Source organism: Oncorhynchus gorbuscha, linkage group LG14, assembly GCF_021184085.1.
Source record: "Oncorhynchus gorbuscha isolate QuinsamMale2020 ecotype Even-year linkage group LG14, OgorEven_v1.0, whole genome shotgun sequence".
Classification (NCBI taxonomy): Eukaryota; Metazoa; Chordata; class Actinopteri; order Salmoniformes; family Salmonidae; genus Oncorhynchus; species Oncorhynchus gorbuscha.
In genome coordinates this window covers 60,732,508-60,757,533 of record NC_060186.1, presented here as the reverse complement: position 1 = coordinate 60,757,533, position 25,026 = coordinate 60,732,508, and the positions used below count along the sequence as shown (strand labels likewise).

The window sequence follows — 25,026 nt, the reverse complement described above, 5'->3', positions numbered from 1 at the left end:
TCTTGCAAAAATATACACAATGAGGTAAAAGAAATTGACCAATGTGGCTACAGAAAAGGAGGGAAGAGTTGGGAAGGGTGGGAAAGAGAGGGATGAGGTAGAGGAGATTCTCTACCACACCTTTCACCACAGGCGACAAGGAGGATACACACACAATTTAACAAGAGCACAAAGCTAGTCATTACACCCTGTGGTGTTATCTCTTGGTGGGAGGACACCAGAAATCACGGTCTAAAATATCACACTACACCCTCTGTGTGTTTCGGAACAGGCACAGCTAAAGTTAACATCTCAGCCCTTTCAACAAGGAGATTGTGGAAACTGGTTCAGTCTAAAGTTTTGTCCAACCCACACATCTAAAGGGTAGAATACACACAGACTGCATGTCACCACTGTAACCACGGAGACTTCCGTCCTTAGCAAAAACTGACTTTCAGCTCTATTTCTGCTAAGATAAAGAAGGATGAGACAAAACCAAAGACCACTACTCTACACAACCTTCTCATTTGAAGGATCTTCGTATTTCATGTAACATCCTAGCATATTTGAAGGTAAAAGCATATTTGAAGGTAAAAACACATTTGCTACAAGACACCCCTACAATCAAGTTGAAATGGAAGATTTCAAAAGAGAAAACATAGATCAAAATATAAAAAAGATGGCTACTCCGAAGCGCACTCCACTTTGTCGTTGTGTTTTTAGCAACGCCCTGACCACAATGAGCTCTGTTTTATGTAGAATTAGTCAGCAAGGTTATCACGGCGTCTTACTCTTCTTACTTTTGTTAGTCAGCTTTTTCTTGTCACTTTAAAGTGTACATACTGTATCCTTGATTCAATCACCAGTAAACCTGCATCAGTAAATGTATCTCAACTCGCTAACCAAATCTGGACAAAAACCTTTTCCCTAGTTCTCCTTTTAAATAAACAAAAGAGAAATCTAAATAAATACTTGCCAAAAACACTCTTTATCCAGAGCGTGACATGAAACAGAAACAGAACAAGGTGGAACAGTCTCAGTATAATGTCTTCGCATGGTCACCAGTTGTTAATGGTGGGTTTAGGAGGTTGTGTGTTTAGTCTGCTCTCCCACTCCCCGAACTCACAACTACGTATGTGACGACGGAGATGACATGTGTACCTTGATGCACATGTACTGTATATAGTAGGATAGTAGTAGACTTATGGGAGGTCTTCAACCCTGTAATATAGTCTCTGCTCTGCCCAGGCAATGATAATGTACCGTTATGTTACTTATGTCCTTGAGTAGGGGAGAGCCAGGGACATAGCCTAGTCTGTAATCTGTCATGTCAGAGCTTCATCAGGCTGGGCTCATCCAGAAACAGCCCACCTACGGTGCTCTCTCCCTGGGGAGGCTGAGCTGCCTAGGCTGGGTGGTTGACAGAAAAGGCAGGGTGTTTTTTTTACATTTTTTTAGATGGTTAGGATATGATTCTGACTGTAGGAGGGAAGTTGCAGGACTGCTATTCACCGTGTACAGAACACCTTAGCATTGGTGTGTGAGGTTTGTATAGAGTTGTATGTATGTGTATTCGTGTGCATGTTTGTGAGTGTGTTAAACAAATGCATGTGTGTTTGTGTGTAAAGGAGTGTGTGTCCAGTGTGTACCTTGAGGTTGATGCGTTCCAGCAGCTCTTCTACAGAGGTGGGTTTGGGAGGTCTTCCCTTCCTCCTTCTCCTCACGGGTCTCTTGGGCTTCTCCTCCTCTTCACTCAGCACGTCCACATAGATGAACTTAAAGGTGCCCACCTTGTTATTGAGCAGGCCCATCCACGTCCCCATGGGTGGCTTACTGATGATGTCGATCACATCCCCTTTCTGGAAGACACAAAACACATTCACATGAGATAACGCTAAAACTATCACTCATCAAGTGTGTGTGTGTGTGTGTGTGTGTGTGTGTGTGTGTGTGTGTGTGTGTGTGTGTGTGTGTGTGTGTGTGTGTGTGTGTGTGTGTGTGTGTGTGTGTGTGTGTGTGTGTGTGTGTGTCTGTTGAGGGTGTATATGAATTCAGGGTTGTGCTTATGAGTCAATAAGTGTCTATGTGTTGCCCTTCATTTGAGAGAATTAGTACCGTAGGGACTGTGTGTTTATACGTGTGGAGGTGAGTAAGTGTATGTTACCTTTAGTTTGAGGGAATCGGAATCGTAGGGGCTAGGGGTAAAGTCAGTGTGTACTCGTGCTCTGCCACAGAAGGGCCCTCTGTAGGGAGGCTCCTCGTCATCTCCATCCTCAGACTTAACACTCTCTCTGTTACTGGCTGACGAGTCTGTGGTGCTGACCGTCTGACCACCTGGAACACACAGATATACATTTTACATCATCCAAATAGATGTATTCAATACTCATGTGATTTGAGTGTTTTGAAACTGAGCAAGTGAACATCAATTTATTTTAAATGAGAGAGTTAGATGTACTCATCTATTCACACAAAGCCAGAGTATGTGTGAATACACATTAATAACAGCCCATCACTTGTAGCCAGTGTGTATATTACGTGCTGCTGTCTACCCATAGATGTCTCTCTGGATGTCTGATCTGTAATGATGAGTGTAGGAAGCAGAGAAAAAAGCCTTCCTATTCAATAATTAGCTTGTGTCTCAGCCTCCCCGGCCCTAGGGGCCCAGGCCATCACCAGTCAACAAGGGACACTCTCTCTCATTAACTAACAAATAAACATCAACCCAGCCCTCACAGACCTTAGTCTAACTCTAACCTCAAGACACGAGAGACAGACAGAATAATTATACATATGTTCAGACAACTTCTATCTTTTTTTAACCTTATTTAACTAGGCAAGTTGTCTGAACACATGCCAGGGTAAGATCATGGTCAGTCACAACGTGAGAAGAAGCTTTCACCAGATAGGCCCAGATGATGTCACATGTCATCTCTGAACCCTCCAATGGGAGTAGGTGTGGTTGTGACACGGAGCTATAACTTGGAGTTCAGATCATAACAATGATGATGAGATGTATACTAGCTGACACAGCAGGCTTGATAAGGGGTTAAGTCTGTATAAGAATGTTGCCAGAGAGATGTAATGACAGTGCCCCCTTGTGTCTTAATGTGTACTGTACCACACACACACACACACACACACACACACACACACACACACACACACACACACACACACACACACACACACACACACACACACACACACACACACACACACACACACACACACACACACACACACAGTTCTTACTCATGGAGCTTTGTCCACTGAGGGAGCTCCGGAGGCTCTCCACTGATCCTCCAGCCTTTAGCTTGGGTTTCTCCAGAGAGTCTGTGTCTGGCTGAGGGGACTGGGGGGAGCTGGGAGTCCCGTCTGGGCTCGACTGGAGGGTGGAATCGGAGTGGGGCAGAAAGGTAGAAGTGGAGAGCAGAGGGGGAGAGAGAGAGAGAGAGAGAGAGAGAGAGATGAAGAAAGAGATGGAGAGAGAAACAGATGTCAACGTGATACAGTATCAGTCACATATTCCAAGATGGCGTAGCAGTGGGGATGTCTGTTTTGATTGTCTTGTATAGTTTGTTTTTCTTCGTATATATGTATATTATTTTTCCATCTACGGACTGAACATACTCTGCAACCCGCCTCACCCAATGTGGTACGGATCTGATATTTTTTACACTTTTGAACCGGAATCCCCTTCAGAAGCTAGCGGTCATCACCTCAGCCCAGGCAGCTCCTGCCAGCCTGCACAGCGCGATATCTACCCAGAGCATATCGGACTGCTCCTCTCTACCACATCTCCGGAATCCTATCTCAAGCTCTGAACATTTACTGCGGATCATCGCAGCTAGCTGGCAGCTATCCGAGCGGCTACTCCTATCTAACGTCTTGAAGCAAGCACCAGTTAGCCTGGAGTTAGCCTTGAACTAGGCCATTCTCACGGCTACCCGAAGAAATTCCATCAAGCAATCCCTGGGCTTCAATGACCTCTTTTGCCAATTGGCCTGGACCCTTTTCTGCCGACACGGAGCCCCGCCAATCCATCACGACTGGTCTACCAATGTAACCGTCCGAGGGGATTTCATAAGACTGTCTCGTTGCGAGGTTCCCCTGAGGCCCATCTGCTAGCCTGCTGCCAGCCCCGGCCTGCTAGCTGTCTGAATCGGCGTGCCTCCAGCTCACCTAGCTACTCACTGGACCCTATGATCACTTGGCTACACATGCCTCTCCCTAATGACAAAATATGCCTTGTCTATTGCGGTTTTGGTTAGTAATTTTTATCTTATTTCACTGTAGAGCCCCCGGCCCTGCGCAATATACCTTAGCTAGTCCTTATGTTACACCCCCCACACAGGCGGTGACTGCACCTGGCTTAAATGGTGCCTCTAGAGACAAAACCGCTCTCAACGTCACTCAATGCCTAGGCTTATTTCCACTGTACTCACATCCTACCATACTCTTGTCTGTACATTATGCCTTGAATCTATTCTTCCGCGCCCAGAAACCTGCTCGTTTTTCTCTGTTCTGAACACACTAGACGACCAGTTCTTTTAGCCTTTAGCCATACTCTTATCCTACTCCTCCTTTGTTCCTCTGGTGATGCAGAGTTTAACCGGTGCAGCCCCCAGCATCACTCCCATTCCCCAGGCGCTCTCATTTGTTGACTTCTGTAACCGGAAAAGCAGTGGTTTCACGCATGTTAACATTAGAATCCTCCTCCCTAAGTTTGTTGAGATGAGTAATGTAGGGTATGTAAACATTATATTAAGTAGCATTGTTTAAAGTGGCTAGTGATATTTTTACATGAATTTCCATTATTAAAGTGGCTGGAGTTGAGTCAGTGTGTTGGCAGCAGCGATTCAATGTTAGTGGTGGCTGTTTAACAGTCTGATGGCCTTGAGATAGAAGCTATTTTTCAGTCTCTCGGTCCCTGCTTTGATGCACCTGTACTGATCTCGCCTTCTGGATGATAGCAGGGTGAACATGCAGTGGCTCGGGTGGTTGTTGTCCTTGATGATTTTTATGGCCTTCCTGTGACATCGGGTGGTGTAGGTGTCCTGGAGGGCAGGTAGTTTGCCCCCGGTGATGCGTTGTGCAGACCTCACTACCCTCTGGAGAGCCTTACGGTTGTGGGCGGAGCAGTTACCATACCCAGGCGGTGATTCAGCCCGACAGGATGCTCTCGATTGTGCATCTGTAGAGGTTTGTGATTGCTTTTGGTGACAAGCCAAATTTCTTCAGCCTCCTGAGGTTGAAGAGGCGCTGCTGCTCCTTCTTCACGACGCTGTCTGTGTGGGTGGACCAATTCAGTTTGTCTGTGATGTGTACGCCGAGGAACTTAAAACTTACTATTCTCTCCACTATACCCTCTCAATTATCATAGATTTATCAGTGGTGACAGTTCCCTATCTCTGCAGCAGATTGCCATTTTGCCCCCTTTGGCAGTTCTATCCTGTCAGAAAATGTTATAGTTAGGGATGGACATTTCTGGATTTTTGGTGGCCTTCCTAAGCCAGGATTCAGACATGACTAGGACATCCGGCTTTGCGGAGTGTGCTGAAGCAGTGTATATGTATATATTGTACTCTATATCATCTACTGCATCTTTATGTAATACATGTTTCACTAGCCACTTTAAACTATGCCAATTTGTTTACATACCCTACATTACTCATCTCATATGTATATACTGTACTTGATCTACTGCATCTTGCCTATGCCGTTCTGTACCATCACTCATTCATATATCTTTATGTACTGTACATATTCTTTATCCCTTTACACTTGTAACAGTAGTAGATTTGGAATTGTTAGGTTAGATTACTCATTGGTTATTACTGCATTGTCGGAACTAGAAGCACAAGCATTTCGCTACACTCGCATTAACATCTGCTAACCATGTGTATGTACACTCGCATTAACATCTGCTAACCATGTGTATGTGACAAATAACATTTGATTTGATTTGACAATCGATCATTTAAAGAAGCATTTTTCCACGGCTGGCCATGCTTTCCACCTCGCTACACCTACCCTGGTCAACATCTCAGCACCCCCTGCGGCAACTTTCCCACCCCCCCTCGCTTCTCCTTCACCCAAATCCAGACAGCTAATGTTTTGCAAAATCTGGATCCCTACAAATCAGCTGGGGTTGACAATCTGGACCCTCTCTTTCTAAATTTATCTGCCAAAATTGTTGCAACCCCTATTACTAGCCTATTCAACCTCTATTTTGTTTCATCTGAGATTCCCAAAGATTGGAAAGCTGCCGCTGTCATCCCCCTCTTCAAAGGGGGAGACACTCTAGACCCAAACTGTTATAGACCTATATCCATCCTGCCCTGCCTTTCTAAAATATTTGAAAGCCAAGTTGATAATCAGATCACCGACCATGTGGATTCCCACCGTACCTTCTCCACTATGCAATCTGGTTTCCGAGCTGGACATTGGAACACCTCCGCCACGCTCAAGGTCCTAAGTGATATCATAACCGCCATCGATAAAAGACAGTACTGTGCAGCCGTCTTCATCGACCTGGCCAAGGCTTTCGATTCTGTCAATCACAGCATTCTTATCGAAAGACTCAGTAGCCTTGGCTTCTCAAATGACTGCCTTGCCTGGTTCACCAACTACTTCACAGATAGAGTTCAGTGTTTCAAATCGGAGGGCCTGTTGTCTGGACCTCTGGCAGTCTCTATGGGGGTACCACAGGGTTCAATTCTCGGGCCGACTCTTTTCTCTGTATATATCAATGATGTCGCTCTTGCTGCTGGTGATTCTCTGATCCACCTCTACACAGACGACACCATTCTGTATACCACTGGCCCTTCTTTGGAGACTGTGCTCACAAACCATGACTGTAAGTCGCTTTGGATAAAAGCGTCTGCTAAATGGCATATATTATTATTATTATTATAAAAGAGCTTCAATGCCATACAACACTCCTTCCGTGGCCTCCAACTGCTCTTAAATGCTAGTAAAACTAAGTGCATGCTCTTCAAACGATTGCTGCCCGCAACCTCCCGCCCGACTAGCATCACTACTCTGGACGGTTGTGACCTAGAATATGTGGACAACTACAAATACCTAGGTGTCCAACATTAAATCTAGAATCGGCTTCCTATTTCACAACAAAGCCTCCTTCACTCATGCCGCCAAACATACCCTCGTAAAACTGACTGTCCTACCGATCCTTGACTTCGGCGATGTCATTTACAAAATAGCCCCCAACACTCTACTCAGCATACTGGATGTAGACTATCATAGTGCCATCCGTTTTATCACCAAAGTCCCATATACTACCCACCACTGCGACCTGTATGCTCTCGTTGGCTGGCCCTCGCTTCATATTCGTCGCCAAACCCACTGGCTCCAGGTCATCTATAAGCCTATGCTAGGTAAAGCCCCACTTCATCTCAGCTCACTGGTCACCATAGCAACACCCATCCGTAGCACTCGTTCCAGCAGGTATATTGCACTGGTCATCCCCAAAGCCAACACTTCCTTTGTCCGCCTTTCCTTCCAGTTCTCTGCTTCCAATGATTGGAACAAATTGCAAAAATCACTGAAGCTGGAGACTTATATTTAACTTTAAGCATCAGCTGTCTGAGCAGCTTACTGATCACTGTACCTGTACACAGCCAATCTGTAAATAGCACACCCAACTACCTCATCCCAATATTATTACTTACCCTCTTGCTCTTTTGCACCCCAGTATCTCTACTTGCACATCATCATCTGCACAAATATCACTCCAGTATTAATGCTAAATTGTAATTATTTTCGCCTCTAGGGCCTACTTATTGTCTTACTTCCCTACTCTTCTACATTTGCACACACTGTACATAGATTTTTCTATTTTTTTCTTTTCTTTTGTGTCATTGACTGAAAATAAAACATAACAGTAGCTTTACTGAAGGAGAATTAACCACAGCCACTAGATGGCAGCGTGGCATGTAAAATAGCCTCACTAAAGTTAGAGCTCATCAAGTCTCCTACATGCTCCTTCCAAGCAACACATTCATGACTAATTCAACCTTTTTCTGGGTCAAAGGACTGAAGTTCCAAAAATCTCTTCTGTTTATCTCTGAGGGAACAATTTTCAGCACGCAGTCAACAGATTGTGCCACTCCCAAGGCTTACTTAGTGTACCCTCTGACAGCCTAGATACCAGGCCAAAACCCATAATGTATTGTGATATTTGACAATGTGAATATGGTATGAATGCCACACACACACACACACACACACACACACACACACACACACACACACACACACACACACACACACACACACACACACACACACACACACACACACACACACACACACACACACACACACACACACACACAAAGTCCCAGAGCCAAAGCCCCCATGTCTTAGAGCTCTGGCCTGGCCTGTGGGATGCTTGCCTCACTGGATGAGCTCAGACCCTCCTAAACACACCCTACCCTCCACCTAGAGTCCAATCCTGGGCCTGAGAAAGCTGAGACCCGAGTGTGGACAGCTCCAAAAAATTCCCAGCTGCGTGTGTGTGACGTCTGACTGTTTGTATGTGTGTCACACATCTGTTTGTGTGTGAGAGAGCTGGGTGTCTACTTTGTAACCAACAGAAACATGTCCACACACACACACAAGCACACATGTAGAGGCCATAATGAGAGCAGAACAACAATGGGGAGAATTCAGTCAACTAGGATCAAGCCTTTTTATTCTATGAAACTTGAAATCTTTGTGAATTATAGGTTTGAACGCCCGTGTGTGTGTGTGTGTGTGTGTGTGTGTGTGTGTGTGTGTGTGTGTGTGTGTGTGTGTGTGTGTGTGTGTGTGTGTGTGTGTGTGTGTGTGTGTGTGTGTGTGTGTGTACCTGTTCAGACAGTGAGCTGCTGTACTTCTTGGACATGCGTTTTCTCATGGTCTCTTTGACGGACTTGACCTTCTTCCCCAGAGAGATACGAGACGTGTTGGGAGACTTGACTACCTCCCGGTATACAGCCTCTGGATCCTTACTCTGAGAGAAGGAAGGAGGGAGAGTGGAAAGAGAAAACAGAGACAGAAAGAGAGAGTGAATGTGTTTGAGTCCACTTCTCTCAGCATTGCGCCCCCTCAACCCTGAGTCATCAGTAATGTGGTAGTACTTACATTGTGCTCTGAGCCTGCACTGACCACATGGAGTGACCTGTTGGACAGGTCAAACCCGCCAAAACTACATGTCCTCTGTTAAAGGGAGAGGAAGGAGAGTCAGAGAGAGTCAGAGTCAGAGAGAGAGTAAGAGAGAGAGAGAGAGAGAGAGAGAGAGAGAGAGAGAGAGAGAGAGAGAGAGAGAGAGAGATTCAAAGAGAAAGAGTCAGAGAGAGTGTCAGAGAGAGAGAGAGTCAGAGAGAAAGAGAGTCAGAGAGAGTGTCAGAGAGAGAGAGTCAGAGATAGTGTCAGAGAGAGAGAGAGTCAGAGAGAGCGAGAGAGAGTCAGAGAGAAAGAGAGAGTCAGAGAGAAAGAGAGTCAGAGAGAGTGTCAGAGAGAGAGAGAGTCAGAGAGAGCGAGAGAGAGTCAGAGAGAAAGAGAGAGTCAAAGAGAAAGAGAGTCAGAGAGAGTGTCAGAGAGAGAGAGTCAGAGAGAGCGAGAGAGAGTCAGAGAGAAAGAGAGAGTCAGAGAGAAAGAGAGTCAGAGAGAGTGTCAGAGAGAGAGAGTCAGAGAGAAAGAGAGAGTCAAAGAGAAAGAGAGTCAGAGAGAGTGTCAGAGAGAGAGAGAGTCAGAGAGAGCGAGAGAGAGTCAGAGAGAAAGAGAGAGTCAGAGAGAAAGAGAGTCAGAGAGAGTGTCAGAGAGAGAGAGAGTCAGAGAGAGCGAGAGAGTCAGAGAGAGCGAGAGAGAGTCAGTGAGAGTGTCAGAGAGAGAGAGTCAGAGAGAGCGAGAGAGAGTCAGAAAGAAAGAGAGAGTCAGAGAGAGAGAAAGAGAGAGAGGTAGGAAAGATTTAAAATAAACAGAAGACAGAATTAAAAATAAACTATAATCTATTCAAATGACATCAACTCTTATCCATGCCCAGTATGAGTCAAATCACAATGATTCATGCTTGGCGGAGTCATAATGGCAGCAGGATGATTCAGGGCTGTATGTTATATATGGGTTTGCGAGAGTTACCGCCTGGCTGTACGTGTATGTCATGTTATGGCCTCATATGGGACGGGCAACAGAAGTGACGTGATGTGAAACTGAAATGCATTTCTGTTTATTACATAATGTACATTAGTTATTGTGTGATCAAACTTAAACGAGGTGTTTGATCATCCATGGAGAATTGAATGGGAGTCACTGTTATTCTGCAGGTTTACGTTACTTTAATGGGAAGCAAGCACAGAGTGAAATTAAATGAAATAATTTGGTTAGATGTGGTCACACTGAAATATAACAAACTATGGCCCAACCCAACCACTCCCTTGGGTTTAATTACGAAGGCAGTTTCTCTGGAAACACACACATTAAGATATGAATACCTTTACACTGTGTTATGTTATAGAAAGGGAAGGATTGGGGCGAGGTTAGGAGAGGTAACTTCTCACAGAAAATATAATGTATCAGACTGAGGGATATGCAGAGGGTTATCTAGATCCTCTCTCCATTTGATAAAGATAGAACCAGCCATGAGGGTATGAGGAAGTTACTGCGGTGGAGAATGATAGGTTGTTTCATAATTGAACTAGCTTTGACCTCCAGGCCTCTCTTTGGGTTAGAATTGTAGTAAGAAGCAAAAGCACTGATGCATACACACCCCATATATAGTATCTCAGGTAGTGAAGCGTTACTAATTAAATCTGCTCTTCCCGTTACAGGGCATTTCTAATTTACTCTAGCAGTTTCTGACAACAGTCCCAGGTTTCGTTTCATCCTTGTTTTATGGTATGTGTGAGACCCCCATCTCTATCGTGTCCATACCCGCAGTTCCAAAGTGTGGCGAAGAGAAGCAATTGAGAAGGCGTCCAAAAAGAAGTCTACAGATGGAGCGATGCTGGTGGATATATTCAATGGAATGGTCATGCACTCAGAAAACCATCTTCCACATGACAGTAAAAAAAAAAAAAAAAAAAAAATTCCACAACATCTGTAACCATGCCGACGAAGGCACGATCAAAAAGATTTAAAAAAACAAAAAAGAGAACTGAAGGAATGATGAAAAAGGCCTATGGATGAAGAACCACATCCAATGATTGAAAGCCAGTATTCAGGCTTCTTCAAGGCTGCAGAATATCTCTGTTTAACTTCACTGTGTCGATCTAAATTCTCTTTCAGTAGGATTCCTACTATCAACACTAAAACTTCCATGCTAGATTTGTATTGACCTGTGATCAAACTTTCACACACTGACCAAACCTTATCATTACATCTGTCTCAATGATATGTGGAGTCTTGTTTGGCCTGGTCAGTCCAGACCATCTAGCTGGGCTTATGGCCACTGTCACAGTCCCAGATCTTTTTCCTTTTCTTTCACACTGAGCTGGAAAAGAGATCACTCTGTTCCCCTTCTACTGAACCCAGACACACAGAGGAGAGAGAAGCTAAGAGGAGGGAGGGATAGAAAAGGATGGAGAAAGCTAGAAAGAAGAAAGGAGAGAGAATGTGTCTGTCAAGTGTGTCTGTCAGCCCCTGAGCAGTGACCCAGCACAACTGTGTCTCTGTCTCTTCCACAACCGTGTCTCTGTCTCTTCAGTCTGTTCTGACTCAGCAGACTCCCGGCAGGGTTTGGGCTGGGTGACATTTTCAAATGCCAGTTATACATCCTCTGCTGTTACACTGGTATCCACTGTTAACCTCCTAAGTGGAACACCCCGTTACTATTTCATATCACATTAAAATGAACTAAGACGCCAAAAGCTTTCATATTTAAAGATTGTGTAATGTTCTGTTTCTTTATGGAGGTCTCTGTTAAACTACCCTTCTTGCTGGATTAAAGCAGAGAAGAAGGAAACATCATCCACCCTGTGTCTGTATCTAAGCCTCAGGGTTACTCTGCAGCCTTGGAGGTGCCTTGGTCCGCCTGGCCAGGCGGAGGCGCTGCCTAGCCCGCCCCCGCCCTGCTGTACAGTAGAACTCACAGACTTCTGCTGGATGCGTAAGAGCACGCGCTTGGTGCAGCGGTCCACGCTGGCCGCCCACTTCCTGTCCGCCTCCCTGTCCTCCTCCAACAGGCAGCGGCGCTCGGCACGGCTGAGGGTGACGGGCCGGACCAGCTGGGCCCAGTTGAGGTGGCCGTAGAGGCTGCGCTCCACCACGTACGTGATGTTCAGTTCACTCACCGCCGTCCGGCCGCGGAGCCTGCGAGGGGGGAATGCCCAGCCCCCACACCCCCCTCCACCCAGCGTACCACCCTTAGCCTTGGCCAGGTCACAGCGGGCGGGGGGCGAGGGGGAGGAACAGGAGGAGGGCACCCCTGTTGTTTTGACGCAGTTCCGGGAGCGCTGGTAGAGCAGGTGTTTGGTGGAGTAGGCATAATTGGGGTCAGGCTTCCTGAGCCAGCTGGTGTGGTGACGGGCCGGTTTGGGGCTACCCTGGGAGACATCATCGAGGGCAACAAGGAGGCAGGGCTGGGGGTGTGGTTTGGGGCGTGGCCGGGTGAGGCCGTAGAAACCGTAGAGTGTGTCATTACTTACCCCATGGGAGAGAGAGGTCAGGGCTTTCCGCATCTCGCCCTCCGTCATGGAGTGCGACACCTTCTCTTCGGCCTCGGCACCACAGCCGTCCAGCTCTGAGAAGGAGGATCCACTACCTCCCACCCCGACGGCTCCCAAACCCTCAGGCCCAGCAGCGAGTCTCCTGGGAGGCCGGATGAGGCCGTGGGTGCTGCTGGACTTAGAGAAGGCCTTGACCAGCTTGTGTCCGGACCAGGTAGTGTCCAGGCTGCTGGAGGAAGGGGAGGTGGTCAAGCTGTCTGTGTCCCCATCCAGAGAGAGCTGGTCCTGGGTCAGGGAGGACATGGAGGCATCCTGGGGCAGGCTGGACTTCTTCAGGACCCCTGTGTACAAGGCTGTGTTGTCCTCACAGGTAGGAGATGCCTCCAAGCTCAGAGAATCTTCAGGGAGGAGAGGAACATCACATCATTTATCCATTACAGAGTAACCTCAAAAAGAGCAAAAACACTTCTATCCCATTCACATTTCTACTGAATGTTTACAAAGTGCTGCGGAAAAATTTCTGTTACAGGATTTCTGTTACGAGATTTCTGAATATACAGTATGGAGTCCATACTAACTCAAACGGTGTATTCAGAAATCCCTATGGACATGTGCTGTACCTTCGGAGCCGTGTTTCTTGCCCTCTTCCACCTTGATGAGTTTCTTCCTGACGCGGCGGGTAGAGTTGACCAGCTTGTGGAGCCGTTTGAACTTCATTGAGTCCTCTGTCTGCTCATCATCAGACTGCTCCTGAGACAGAGAGGGAGAGAGGGGACGTCACAGGAAGTCCAAGACACACTGTCGTACAGGGACCCCCAGAACCCTAGCCATAGCCCAGTGACCCATATCCACACACAAAAGGGGTACTAGCCTACAAATCTATTAAGTCTTCAATTGCTCTTTTCCAACCTTTATGAAACAACATTGTGGTGTAGGTGTCATTCACTGAAGTTTTGGGGAAACTCACATCCCCATTCATTCATACACGTAAAGCACACCGTTTTGGACGGGGAACATATATAGTACTGTAGGTCACATTGTAGGGCACATTGTAGGACAACATTGTAGGACATTTGCATTGCATGACATTTAATATTAAAAACATATTCAGGTCACATGAAAAAATGAGCCAAAACAAGAAAAACCCTGAACCAGAGAGGACGATGAGGAGTTGCCACAGATATTCACCACAGATATTCAGGGAGCTTGGTATGTGTGTGTGTCTCTAGATCAGGCTCTAGACTGAGTGCTGCCTGTTGGAATGAGCCTGGAGCTGTTTATTACCCAATAGACACTAAATGGAGGCTCCGTGGCATTGTGCTGAGGTACACAGAGCTCCATTATGTGTGTGTGTGTGTGTGTGTGTGTGTGTGTGTGTGTGTGTGTGTGTGTGTGTGTGTGTGTGTGTGTGTGTGTGTGTGTGTACTGTGGAGAGAGGAGGGAAGTTCAATTGGGCATTACGACGGCATTAAAAATCTCTACAGTGGAGCAGAAACAGAGGGAACAATGATGTCACCAAATGCTTCATTAATATGATGATGATGGTGCCGGAAGCTTCATTAATATGATGATGATGTCACCAAATGCTTCATTAACATGATGATGATGGCGCCGGAAGCTTCATTACTATGATGATGATGTCACCAAATGCTTCATTAATATGATGATGATGGCGCCGGAAGCTTCATTAATATGATGATGATGTCACCAAATGCTTCATTAACATGATGATGATGATGGCGCCGGAAGCTTCATCACTATGATGATGATGTCACCAAATGCTTCATTAATATGATGATGATGTCACCAAATGTTTCATTAACATGATGATGATGGCGCCGGAAGCTTCATTAATTTGATGATGATGTCACCAAATGCTTCATTAGTATGATGATGATGTCACCAAATGCTTCATTAACATGATGATGATGGCGCCGGAAGCTTCATTAATATGATGATGATGTCACCAAATGCTTCATTACTATGATGATGATGTCACCAAATGCTTCATTAACATGATGATGATGGCGCCGGAGGCTTCATTAATATGATGATGATGGCGCCGGAAGCTTCATTAATATGATAATGATGTCACCAAATGCTTCATTAATATGATGATGATGGCGCCGGAAGCTTCATTAATATGATGATGATGTCACCAAATGCTTCATTAGTATGATGATGATGATGGCGCCGGAAGAGGCGGCTGCCGTTTTACAGGCTCCTAACCAAGTGTGCTACTGTGTGTGTTTTTTGCATTATTTGTAACTTATTTTATACATAATGTTTCTGCCACCGTCTCTTATGACTGAAAATAACTTCTGGATATCAGGACAGCGATTACACACCTCGAACTGGACAAAGACTTTTTCATTAACGAGTCTGACGCAAAGGATTTACTTCAGACACCCGACACACATCCCCGTCATTCGCATGAAGAAGAGACAGATATCGGGAACGTAGGTCGGGTGCCTTGTAAGGATCCCCCTCTACCATCAGTACTATTAGCCAACGTGCAATCAATGGATAACAAAATGGATGAGTGCCGATCAAGGCTATCCTACCAACATGACAATAAAAACTTAATATCTTATGTTTCACTGAGTCGTGGCTGAACAACAACATGGATAACATACAGCTGGCTGGGTTCTGTGTATCGGAAAGATAGAACAGCTGCCTCCGGTAAGACAAGGGGTGGCGGTCTGTGTCTATTTGTAAATAACAGCAGTAAATAACAGCTGGTGCATGCTCAGTCCCCTCCTGTACTCCCTGTTCACTCGTGACTGCATGGCTAGGCACGACTCCAACACCATCATCAAGTTTGCTGATGACACAACAGTGGCCTGATCACCAACAGCGATGATACAGCTTATAGGGAGGAGGTCAGACACCTGGCTGTGTGGTGCCAGGACAACAACCTCTCCCTCAACGCGATCGAGACAAAGGAGATGATTGTGGACTACGGGAAAAGGAGGAGCGAGTACGCCCCCGTTCTCATCGAAGGGGCTGTAGTGGAGCAGGTTGAGAGCTTCAGGTTCCTTGGTGTCTACATCACCAACAAACTATCATGGTCCAAACACACCAAGACAGTTGTGAAGAGGGCATGACAAAGCCTCAGGAGACTGAAAAGATTTGGCAATGGTCCCCAGATCCTCAAAAGATTCTACAGCACCATCAAGAGCATCCTGGTTGCATCACTGCCTGGTATGGCAACTGCTCGGCCTCCGACCGCAAGGCACTAGTGCGTACGGCCCAGTACATCACTGGGGCCAAGCTTCCTGCCATCCAGGACCTCTATACCAGGCGGTGTCAGAAGAAGGACCTAAAAATGGTCAAAGACTCCAGCCATCCAAGTCATAGACTGTTCTCTCTGCTAGCGCATGGCAAGCGGTACCGGAGCGCCAAGTCTAGGTCCAAAAGGCTTCTTAACAGCTTATACCCCCAACCCATAAGACCCCTGAACAGTCAAATGGCTCCCCGGACTATTTGCATTGTCCCCACCACACTCCCCATTTTTACGCTGCTGCTACTCTCTATTTATTAACCATGCACAGTCACTTTACCTCTACCTACATGTACATATTACCTCAATTACCTGGACTAACCTGTGACTCTGTTCCGGTATACCCTGTATATAGACTCGCTGCTATTTTATTGTTGCTCCTTATTCATTTATTTTTTAATTTAATTTTTAAAATATTTACTTTAGTAAATACTTTAACACTTTTTTTCCTTAAAACTGCATTGTTGATTAAGGGCTTGTAAGTAAACATTTCACTGTAAGGTCTACACCTGTATTCGGCGCATGTCACAAATACAATTTGATTTGATTTAACTCACACAAAAACACGTACGCACACGCACGTGCACACACACACACACACACACACACACACACACACACACACACACACACACACACACACACACACACACACACACACACACACACACACACACACACACACACACACACACACACACACACACACACACACACACACACACACACACACACACCACGTACGCACACGCACACACACACACACACACACACACAGAACACCATCAGAAACTATTCTGACCATCCATCGTATGTATGTGAGTAGGTGTTGTATAGGCATCATGTGATGTGATGAGATGAGTTTGTCACAGAGCTAGTTTGGCCGAGCTGCAGTCATTCTGGGGAAAATTCCTAATTTGTTGTTTTCTCCTCTGGTTTCCACAGCAACACTGGGTCGGGTCTGGTCACAGACAGCTGGTCCACTGTTAGAGCCAGGGCACACAAGTGCACACACACACACAAGTACACACAAGCGCACAAAAAAATCTCCCAGCGTGTGAGAGAGTTAGTGCTCAGGCGAGTCTGACTGGGCTGTGTATATTAGGCCTGGAGAGACGCTCCTCTTAGCTTCCCTAGGGATACGCACGCACACACACACACACACACACACACACAGCAGAGGTTAACAGCTGAGGGAGGGATGGCTTTAACAGCTGGCTCTAGAATACACCTTCCATTGGGCTATGAGGGCGCACCGGTACCTAGTTGACACCAGGACCTCGACATTTCCCTGGACTCCAGTCACTTCAGACTTCTCAGTCAGAATTATGGCTTTCTGCACCATGGGAGCTCCGTGACCTGCGCATTACCCATAAATTACTCTGGCGTCCCATCAGAGCCCTCTTCCCACCACTAGTCTCAGGGGTGCGTGCTCCACACTTCATTCCTCTGTCGACAGCAGAACCAGACAACGAGGCCGGGGTCGAACCCTCTCATTTTGTTTTTGACAACCTGTCAGCTTGTAAACCCCAGAACGCCTCCCCCTCACCCCAGGACCCCTTAAAACCACTGTCCTCCCTCTACCCTAACCATACACATCTGGCTGGAATACTCTTCTGATAGTTTCCACCGCTCCAGAGGACATTACAGAGTTGTGTCTTCAGAGACTGTGCTGTAATAACAGGTCTCTGTGTGTGTGTGTGTGTGTGTGTGTGTGTGTGTGTGTGTGTGTGTGTGTGTGTGTGTGTGTGTGTGTGTGTGTGTGTGTGTGTGTGTGTGTGTGTGCCCGCTGCAGTTTGGAACCAGACCTGACTGAATCATTACTGAGGTACACATAGGACATTACTGGAGTGTGTATGTTATTATTCTGGGTTATTCACTATTGCGGTGGGTGTTGGTGTTGAAGTGTGCGCATTGTTGCAGAGTCAGAGTGAGCCATTCTTAGGCAAGACAGTCCCGGAGGACAGCAGGGGGCGAAAGCGAGGCAGCATAGATTTGATCATACAGAAGACAAAGCAGTGCTTCAATGAGTGGTCAAGGAAGACAGTTGAATGAAATGCATAATGTTGTGTTGTTTGTATTAGTCAATACCTGCAGCGGTGCGCCGCTGATAAATACATATAGGGGAAACGATGCTCTGGTACAGTAGGGTCGTTAAGAAGAACGCAAGTAAGACACCTCTGCCGCAACATAGCCCGGGTGGGAGAGGTGAGGAGGGGCTGACAATGACCTAGTCCCTTAGACGCAGCCCTGAGGGACACCAACGTCTGGAGCGCGACGCAATCAGAACTCAACCAGTGGTGAAAAGATGCTGCGGTCAGCGACCCCTCATTGGAACAATGTCAACTCACACACACACACACACACACACCATACACACACACGCCATGCACACACACACCGTCATTATCAGCTTTGAGTCTTGTGTGGTCGAGACATGGTGCACATATAAACTAAACCAGATCTAAAACGACCAGTAAAAACTGGTGCAAACCCGAAAGCAGTTCCCTGCCTCACAAAAATACAGAAAAAACATTGAAATGTAATTGAGCTAAGCAGTTGAGTGTGACTTGTTACTCACCGCTTTAGGCATTTAGGACAGCAGACGTGTGCTTTTACCATTCCCAGGTCAGTGTAAAAAGCATGCATCAGGCTGGCCCTGTCCCATCTAGTCCCAGGTTAGTCACACGGCATATCCAGAGAGAGACACGCACAGTCAAACAACATACGCACCCACAGCATTGACACACACTCACTCTGACACACTCCCTGCAGCTCGTTGGCAAAGGCAGCTCTGCAGAATGAAAGCGATGGGAGAGTGAGAGCGAGCAGGCTGCTGGTGCTATTGAGCAGCAGCAGAGAGAAAAGGCATGTTGTGCCTGGAGGAGAGAGGAGAACAATCCCAGCGTTTGAGCCCCTGACCCTGCCTTGGCCCCCACATCTCTAATGTCCAGCCCTGGAATGTGGGCGCTCTCTCTCTCTCTGCTCCGGGGGGGATGAGAGAGACGGAGAGACAGAGAGTGAGAGAACGATTGGAGAGGGAGCAGGGCAAGAGGACGGATATTTGGACAGAGCAACCACAGAGCTACACAGACGCACACACAAAGAAACACACAGACACACATAGCTATTTGAAAGATGGGGGATGACCTAATTCCATTTGAAAGATGGGGGATGACCTAATTCCATTTGAAGGTGGCGGACATTACCCCCGGCACACACCCCCAGGCCCAAAAGAGGGAAGATATTTCCTAAACGGATCCATTTTAAACTGATGTTTTATCAAGCAGACCCCCCCCCCCCCTCCTCCTCATGCTGCATTTCAGGGGCCTGAGGGGAGTGAGAGCTCTTTGTCCTCCCTCACTTCCTCCCTCCATCCGACGGCGTGTACAAACAGCCCTGAAGACAGACCGAGTGTTCCTCCGAACAATACACCTCCAGTCATCCCCCTTATCCTCTCTCCCTCTGACTATCGGACATCCCATCCATCAATCCAGTTGGACAGGAAGCAGGCCTCTGCCAGCCGAGGGCATAGAGAGGGTTAACAGGGAGATTAGCCTGCTAGGGCCCTGTCTGTCTGCAGCTCCACATCAAAGGGCAGTCAGAGCCAGACTGTACAGCAGGCCAGACTCAGACCCGGGCTGTATCTCTGCATAATGCCTTACAACAGGCCTTTCTCCTTGAAGGAATACATTTATTACTAGAAAGGAATAGGTTCAAGGAAAACTTTGCTTGCATTTGAAAACGGTTTGAAAGCCTGACAGAATTTTGTCCAGAATGTCCACAGCTCCACATCATAAAGCCATACTGTATACTGCAGGCAGCTTGGTGTAGAGGTCTTCACGGATCTACCCAAACCTGATCCCCCTTGGATTCCGCTCGGTGGCACGGGCCTTGGATCTGTGTGACAATATGTGAAATACTGATCGGATCCAATATTGTTTTCATCTTAAATGACTGTCAGGGCGTCCCCTTTCATCAATATGTCAATATCCTTGTGACAAAATGACATAATCGCTTCGTGAAAACCAGCCACTGCACACTGCAGACACGTGACGCGGGGTGAAATAGGCTATAGGCCGAGCTGTTGTGGGAGAGGAAGAGGACGCAGCGGAAACAAATGATAGCCTAGGCCAGGGTCATTGATTTGTTTAGGCTTGGTCTATTTAGAAGGGTATTTTACTATTTCATTAACAATTAACTTATGTTGAATGACGAGTCAAGTGTAATACAGTATTTGTCAGCATAAAGATGAGTGACTCTCTAGTTTTGTGGATTTTGTTCAAAATAAACAAGTTATACTGCAGAGTGACTGACACATTCTTTCTGATCGTCTAATAAATAGCCCTTTTAGACCAAGTTAATCTGCTCATGTGTGTGTGTGTGTGTGTGTGTGTGGTAGACTGATAAACCTGTCTGAAGAAAATATTGGAGCCTAATATTGAAATACTGCTGATTTATTGATTGTGTAATGCATGGATAAGTATAAGAAATATCAGGACAAATTCTCTCTTCAATTATGAATTTTTAATTAACTCTCTGGATGGTAGTCCTACACAGCTGTGGATTGGATGACTTTTCTATCAAACGTGCATCCAAACCAATCTCAGGCTTGTATAGGCTAATTCTGTAGGCCCAAAGGATATATCTCCATTCTATTTTGAACAAAAAAAATTAAGCTACTATAATGACTTAGACTCGAGTTATAGAAATATACCATTGTTATGTGGTGATTTTAGGATGCTAAATAGTCAGCAAGTGCTGTGTGTTAGAAAGTGTTAGACATACCTTTAGTCTAAATCAATGTTTATCAAAGAGTGAAATAGGCTAATTTGTCAAGTTTAAAAAGTGAACTATTCACTGCTCTCAGTCTGGCACGCGATGATCATCCCCCCAAAATTCCTCCTGCTCAAATATTTGGTCAAGAGAAATTAGGAAAATATTTTGGAAAACCTCATAATGTTCTCTGAGTCCTTGGCGGTGTAGTGTGTTACTGATGGTAGGCTTTGTTACTTTGGTCCCAGCTCTCTGCAGGTCATTCACTATGTCCCCCCGTGTGGTTCTGGGATTTTTGCTCACCGTTCTTGTGATCATTTTGACCCCACGGGGTGAGATCTTGCGTGGAGCCACAGATTGAGGGAGGTTATCAGTGGTCTTGTATGTCTTCCATTTCCTAATAATTGCTCCCACAGTTAATTTATTCAAACCAAGCTGCTTACCTATTGCAGATTCAGTCTTCCCAGCCTGGTGCAGGTCTACAATTTTGTTTCTGGTGTCCTTTGACAGCTCTTTGGTCTTGGCCATAGTGGAGTTTGGAGTGTGACTGTTTGAGGTTGTAGACAGGTGTCTTTTATACTGATAACAAGTTCAAACAGGTGCCATTAATACAGGTAACGAGTGGAGGACAGAGGAGCCTCTTAAAGAAGACGTTACAGGTCTGTGAGAGCCAGAAATCTTGCTTGTTTGTAGGTGACCAAATACTTATTTTCCACCATAATTTGAAAATTTGCAAATAAATTCATTAAAAATCCTACAATGTGATTTTCTGGATTTCTTTTCCCATTTTGTCTGTCATAGTTGAAGTGTACCTATGATGAAAATTACAGCCCTCTCTCATCTTTTTAACTTGCACAATTGGTGGCTGATTAAATACTTTTTTGCCCCACTGTATATGTCATTATGAAAATACTATGCTGTACACCACAAATATTTTAAATACAACCGGAAATGCACAAACAAGTCGAAACAATTTTGCTGGCTTACGTTTTTTATATTTTGGATCCATTTGGGTTGGATAAAGACCCGACCCAATTTTGAATCTGATTCTCTCTCAACTCGGACATGTTTTGGGTCGGACCTGGTTCACCTTGGATCCGGATCGGATATAGATTTTCAAGCGAAATGACCCGATCCTGTTGGGGCCAGGTAGGAATTTCACGGATCCAATTCGGTACGGATCTCTAGAAGACCTCTAGCTTGGTGTCAAGGCTCTGGCGGCACCATGCTAAAGCAGACGTCTTCAGAGCAAAAGACACAGTCAGCTAATTCATATGGAATAGGAAGTGTAGCATGCTAGACATTACAGTACAGATGTCAAGGCTGCCGATCATTCAGAGGGAAGGGAGCGTTCAGCCCCAGCTATTTGCAATTGGGTTTCCACGGCAACACATATGTGCATAGAAATAGTTGGGCATTCAAGTTGGTGTTTTTGTGTTGGGTGTCGATGAACAACTTCACAGGGGTCTGTGAGTTTGTATGTCCGTGCACACACACACACACACACACACACACACACACACACACACACACACACACACACACACACACACACACACACACACACACACACACACACACACACACACACACACACACACACACACACACACACACACACACACACACAGTCCTCCATTCAGCCTGTCAGCCCACATGTCCTTCCCCTGTGATCTATCTTATACACACACACATAGCCTACAGCAGCGCAAGGCCAAACCCAAGAGGAAAACAGAGCTTGCTCTGACCCAGCAGGACAGAAGCGTTTGATTTGAACCATCATCAGTACAGTACGACTGGTCCCCATCCCAAAATAACCACTCACATTCGTCCTGAGGATTCATACAACAACATGCAATATGAGGCTGTGTTCTGTGACCTGTCACTAAACCCCATGGTCTGGAAGGACACTTCAGGACTGGGAGGTCCAGAGCCTGCTCTCCACTGACCACAGCTGGTCATCTGGACAGATACTTTCAGCACTGACTTAAAGGGACATTTTACTCAAAAACGATATTTTGGTATTTGTTTCATTAGTCCACTATTGATACAGTCCCAAAATGTTTTGCATGTCAGCAGTCAAGTAGGCAAGATATTTGACTTTTCAGAAGAAAGGTGTCTCCAGCCAAATCATCATATGATGCAAAACACATGAGACATTTTTATTTTTTTAAAGTCCAATATCTTGACTGCTGACATGCAAAACACGAAATACCAAAAGATAGTTTTTGAGTGATATTCCCCTTTAAGATGGAAGAAGGGGGAAAAGATACAGGGTGGAATCAGGACTGGGGCTGGATGGAAATCAGTTCCTAGTTCAGAGTTCATCTTTAAGGACAACATTAAAGCGTTCTATAACCTTAGTCATTTTTCCTCTTCACTGCAGAATCCAGGGTGGGGATGCGCGCACTGATCAACTCAATCCCAGTCTTACTGGGGCGGCAGCGTAGCCTAGTGGTTAGAGCGTTGGACTAGTAACCGGAAGGTTGCGAGTTCAAACCCCCGAGCTGACAAGGTACAAATCTGTCGTTCTGCCCCTGAACAGGCAGTTAACCCACTGTTCCCAGGCCGTCATTGAAAATAAGAATATGTTCTTAACTGACTTGCCTGGTTAAATAAAGGTAAAAACTCACAGTCTGCACTACACACAGAGTTGAGTGTCAACACACACGGGATGCTGGGGTATGCCATTAGTTAATATCCAGGTTAGTTAGGGAAGGGACGTCACAGCTAATGGTCTCATACATGTGTCCTCACACACACAAATACCCACTCCAAGGTAACATACACAGACATAATTCCAACATGAAACAAAACAAAGACGGCTGCTCCTCTGTGGGGCTTTGATCCTGAGGTGTTTGGGGTCACGGGGTGAGAGGTCAAAGGTCAGAAGTACTTACTTTGCAGTTTGAGGACTGGTTTAGATTGGGAGTGGATCCATCAGTCCACTCTGCAGTGTCAGTACTGCTGGACTGTCTGCTATGGTTCTCATACTCCTTCAGCTATAGGAGAACAAGAGTTTAGAGAGAGGGCAGGGGATAATGGCCCACTCTCACTATAGAAACAGCTACCCCTCCACACACACAACCAAACCAACACCAAGACACAATGTAGATACAAACGTAGAACACACACACATACACAGGTCACAGGCCAACATAAGTGAGGTCCAACGAAACATATACAACACAAGACAACTGTTCACAAAGGCTGCTCCTTGATTCCCGAATCTGATTTGTTTGAGTGTCAGTCACAGTGGAGGAGAGTAAAAGTCAGACCAGCACCCAATAACACACCAGAGATACAGGCAGAGCTGGAGGAGAATCAACGTCTGCCTTGTGGAGAGAGACCTACAGTAATTCTACAAGACTGCAGTCACCCACATCATTCTCTCCTTTACAGTTACCGTTACCACAGAGTGGGAGAGGGAGGATGAGAGGAGAGGAGGAAGAAGAGAGGAAGAGAACAGAGAACAGCAGAACAAATGTCCGGGAGAGAGGAGAAAAAGTGAAGACGAATTTGACAAACAACCAGATGAACATAGACAGAGAAAGGAGAGAAGAGGAGACAAGAGGGACCACTGAATGCCACTCCAGCCACCACATCCACCCAGAGGACAAATCCAGAATGCACCACTCTAACCACCCACCAGGGGGGGGGCTACTGAGCTAACATGTCCAGCTATCCCTACAGCATGAACAGGACCACACACACCCCCCCAGGTGGCAGGCGCCCTTGGCCAGGGTCTGGGGCGGCATGAGTGTGTTTGTGTGTAAAAAAGAGCAATGCAAGGTTATTATTAAAGCCAAATGAATGATTAGTAAGAGTAAGTCGTTTTAGTAAAAGCTTGATATGGAGCTTGGTGGATGAAACAGGAGAGAGGGCAGGTTTGGAGCCGGGCGAGCCCACGATGCAGTGATGGAGCTGGGGCTTGGGGTCAGCTTGAAGGTGGGGTGGAGGTCCTCTCCAGGGCCTGGGTGGGGGTCTGTCTGAGAGGGAGAGTGGGGGTAAGGCGTACAGGGTGGGTAAGAGGGTTCCTACCCGAGCTAAAGCCTCTTCCACAGTGATCATTTTCTCCTTCACCATCATCATCAGCTGGATGCGCTCTTCATCACTCATGGTGATCTCACTGGCCACGTAGCCTATGTCCTCTCCTAGACAAATGTCAGAGAAAGTCAATGGTCAGGGCTAAAGTCAGAGAATTATAAAACAGCTGGGGCATAACATAGAGTATTATGGAATAACATGAAAAATGGGCCAAAAATAAGTAATTCCCAGATAATAAATATGATAAATTAGAATTGACCAATGTCATTT

At 46.1% G+C, this 25,026-nt stretch overlaps 1 protein-coding gene across 7 annotated transcripts in view; it reads right to left on the bottom strand.

Annotated features, from left to right (window-relative positions):
• The window catches only part of LOC123995246 (SAM and SH3 domain-containing protein 1-like), a 353,722-nt gene that overhangs the window by 19,870 nt on the left and 308,826 nt on the right, over positions 1-25,026 (bottom strand). For 6 of the 7 annotated variants that reach the window (XR_006831794.1, XM_046298711.1, XM_046298716.1 and 3 more), the window contains exons 7-15: positions 24,751-24,863; positions 23,610-23,711; positions 13,271-13,400; positions 12,630-13,048; positions 9,130-9,204; positions 8,855-8,998; positions 3,235-3,367; positions 2,144-2,313; positions 1,629-1,838 (exon numbers count right to left, since the gene is read on the bottom strand). Coding sequence is in view for 6 of the 7 variants with exons in the window: in XM_046298711.1 (XP_046154667.1) it covers positions 1,629-1,838; positions 2,144-2,313; positions 3,235-3,367; positions 8,855-8,998; positions 9,130-9,204; positions 12,630-13,048; positions 13,271-13,400; positions 23,610-23,711; positions 24,751-24,863 (1,496 nt within the window). In the remaining variant the exon portion in view is untranslated. The remainder of the gene's footprint in view (positions 1-1,628; positions 1,839-2,143; positions 2,314-3,234; positions 3,368-8,854; positions 8,999-9,129; positions 9,205-12,629; positions 13,049-13,270; positions 13,401-23,609; positions 23,712-24,750; positions 24,864-25,026) is intronic. The other variant, XM_046298712.1, reaches the window with a different exon arrangement.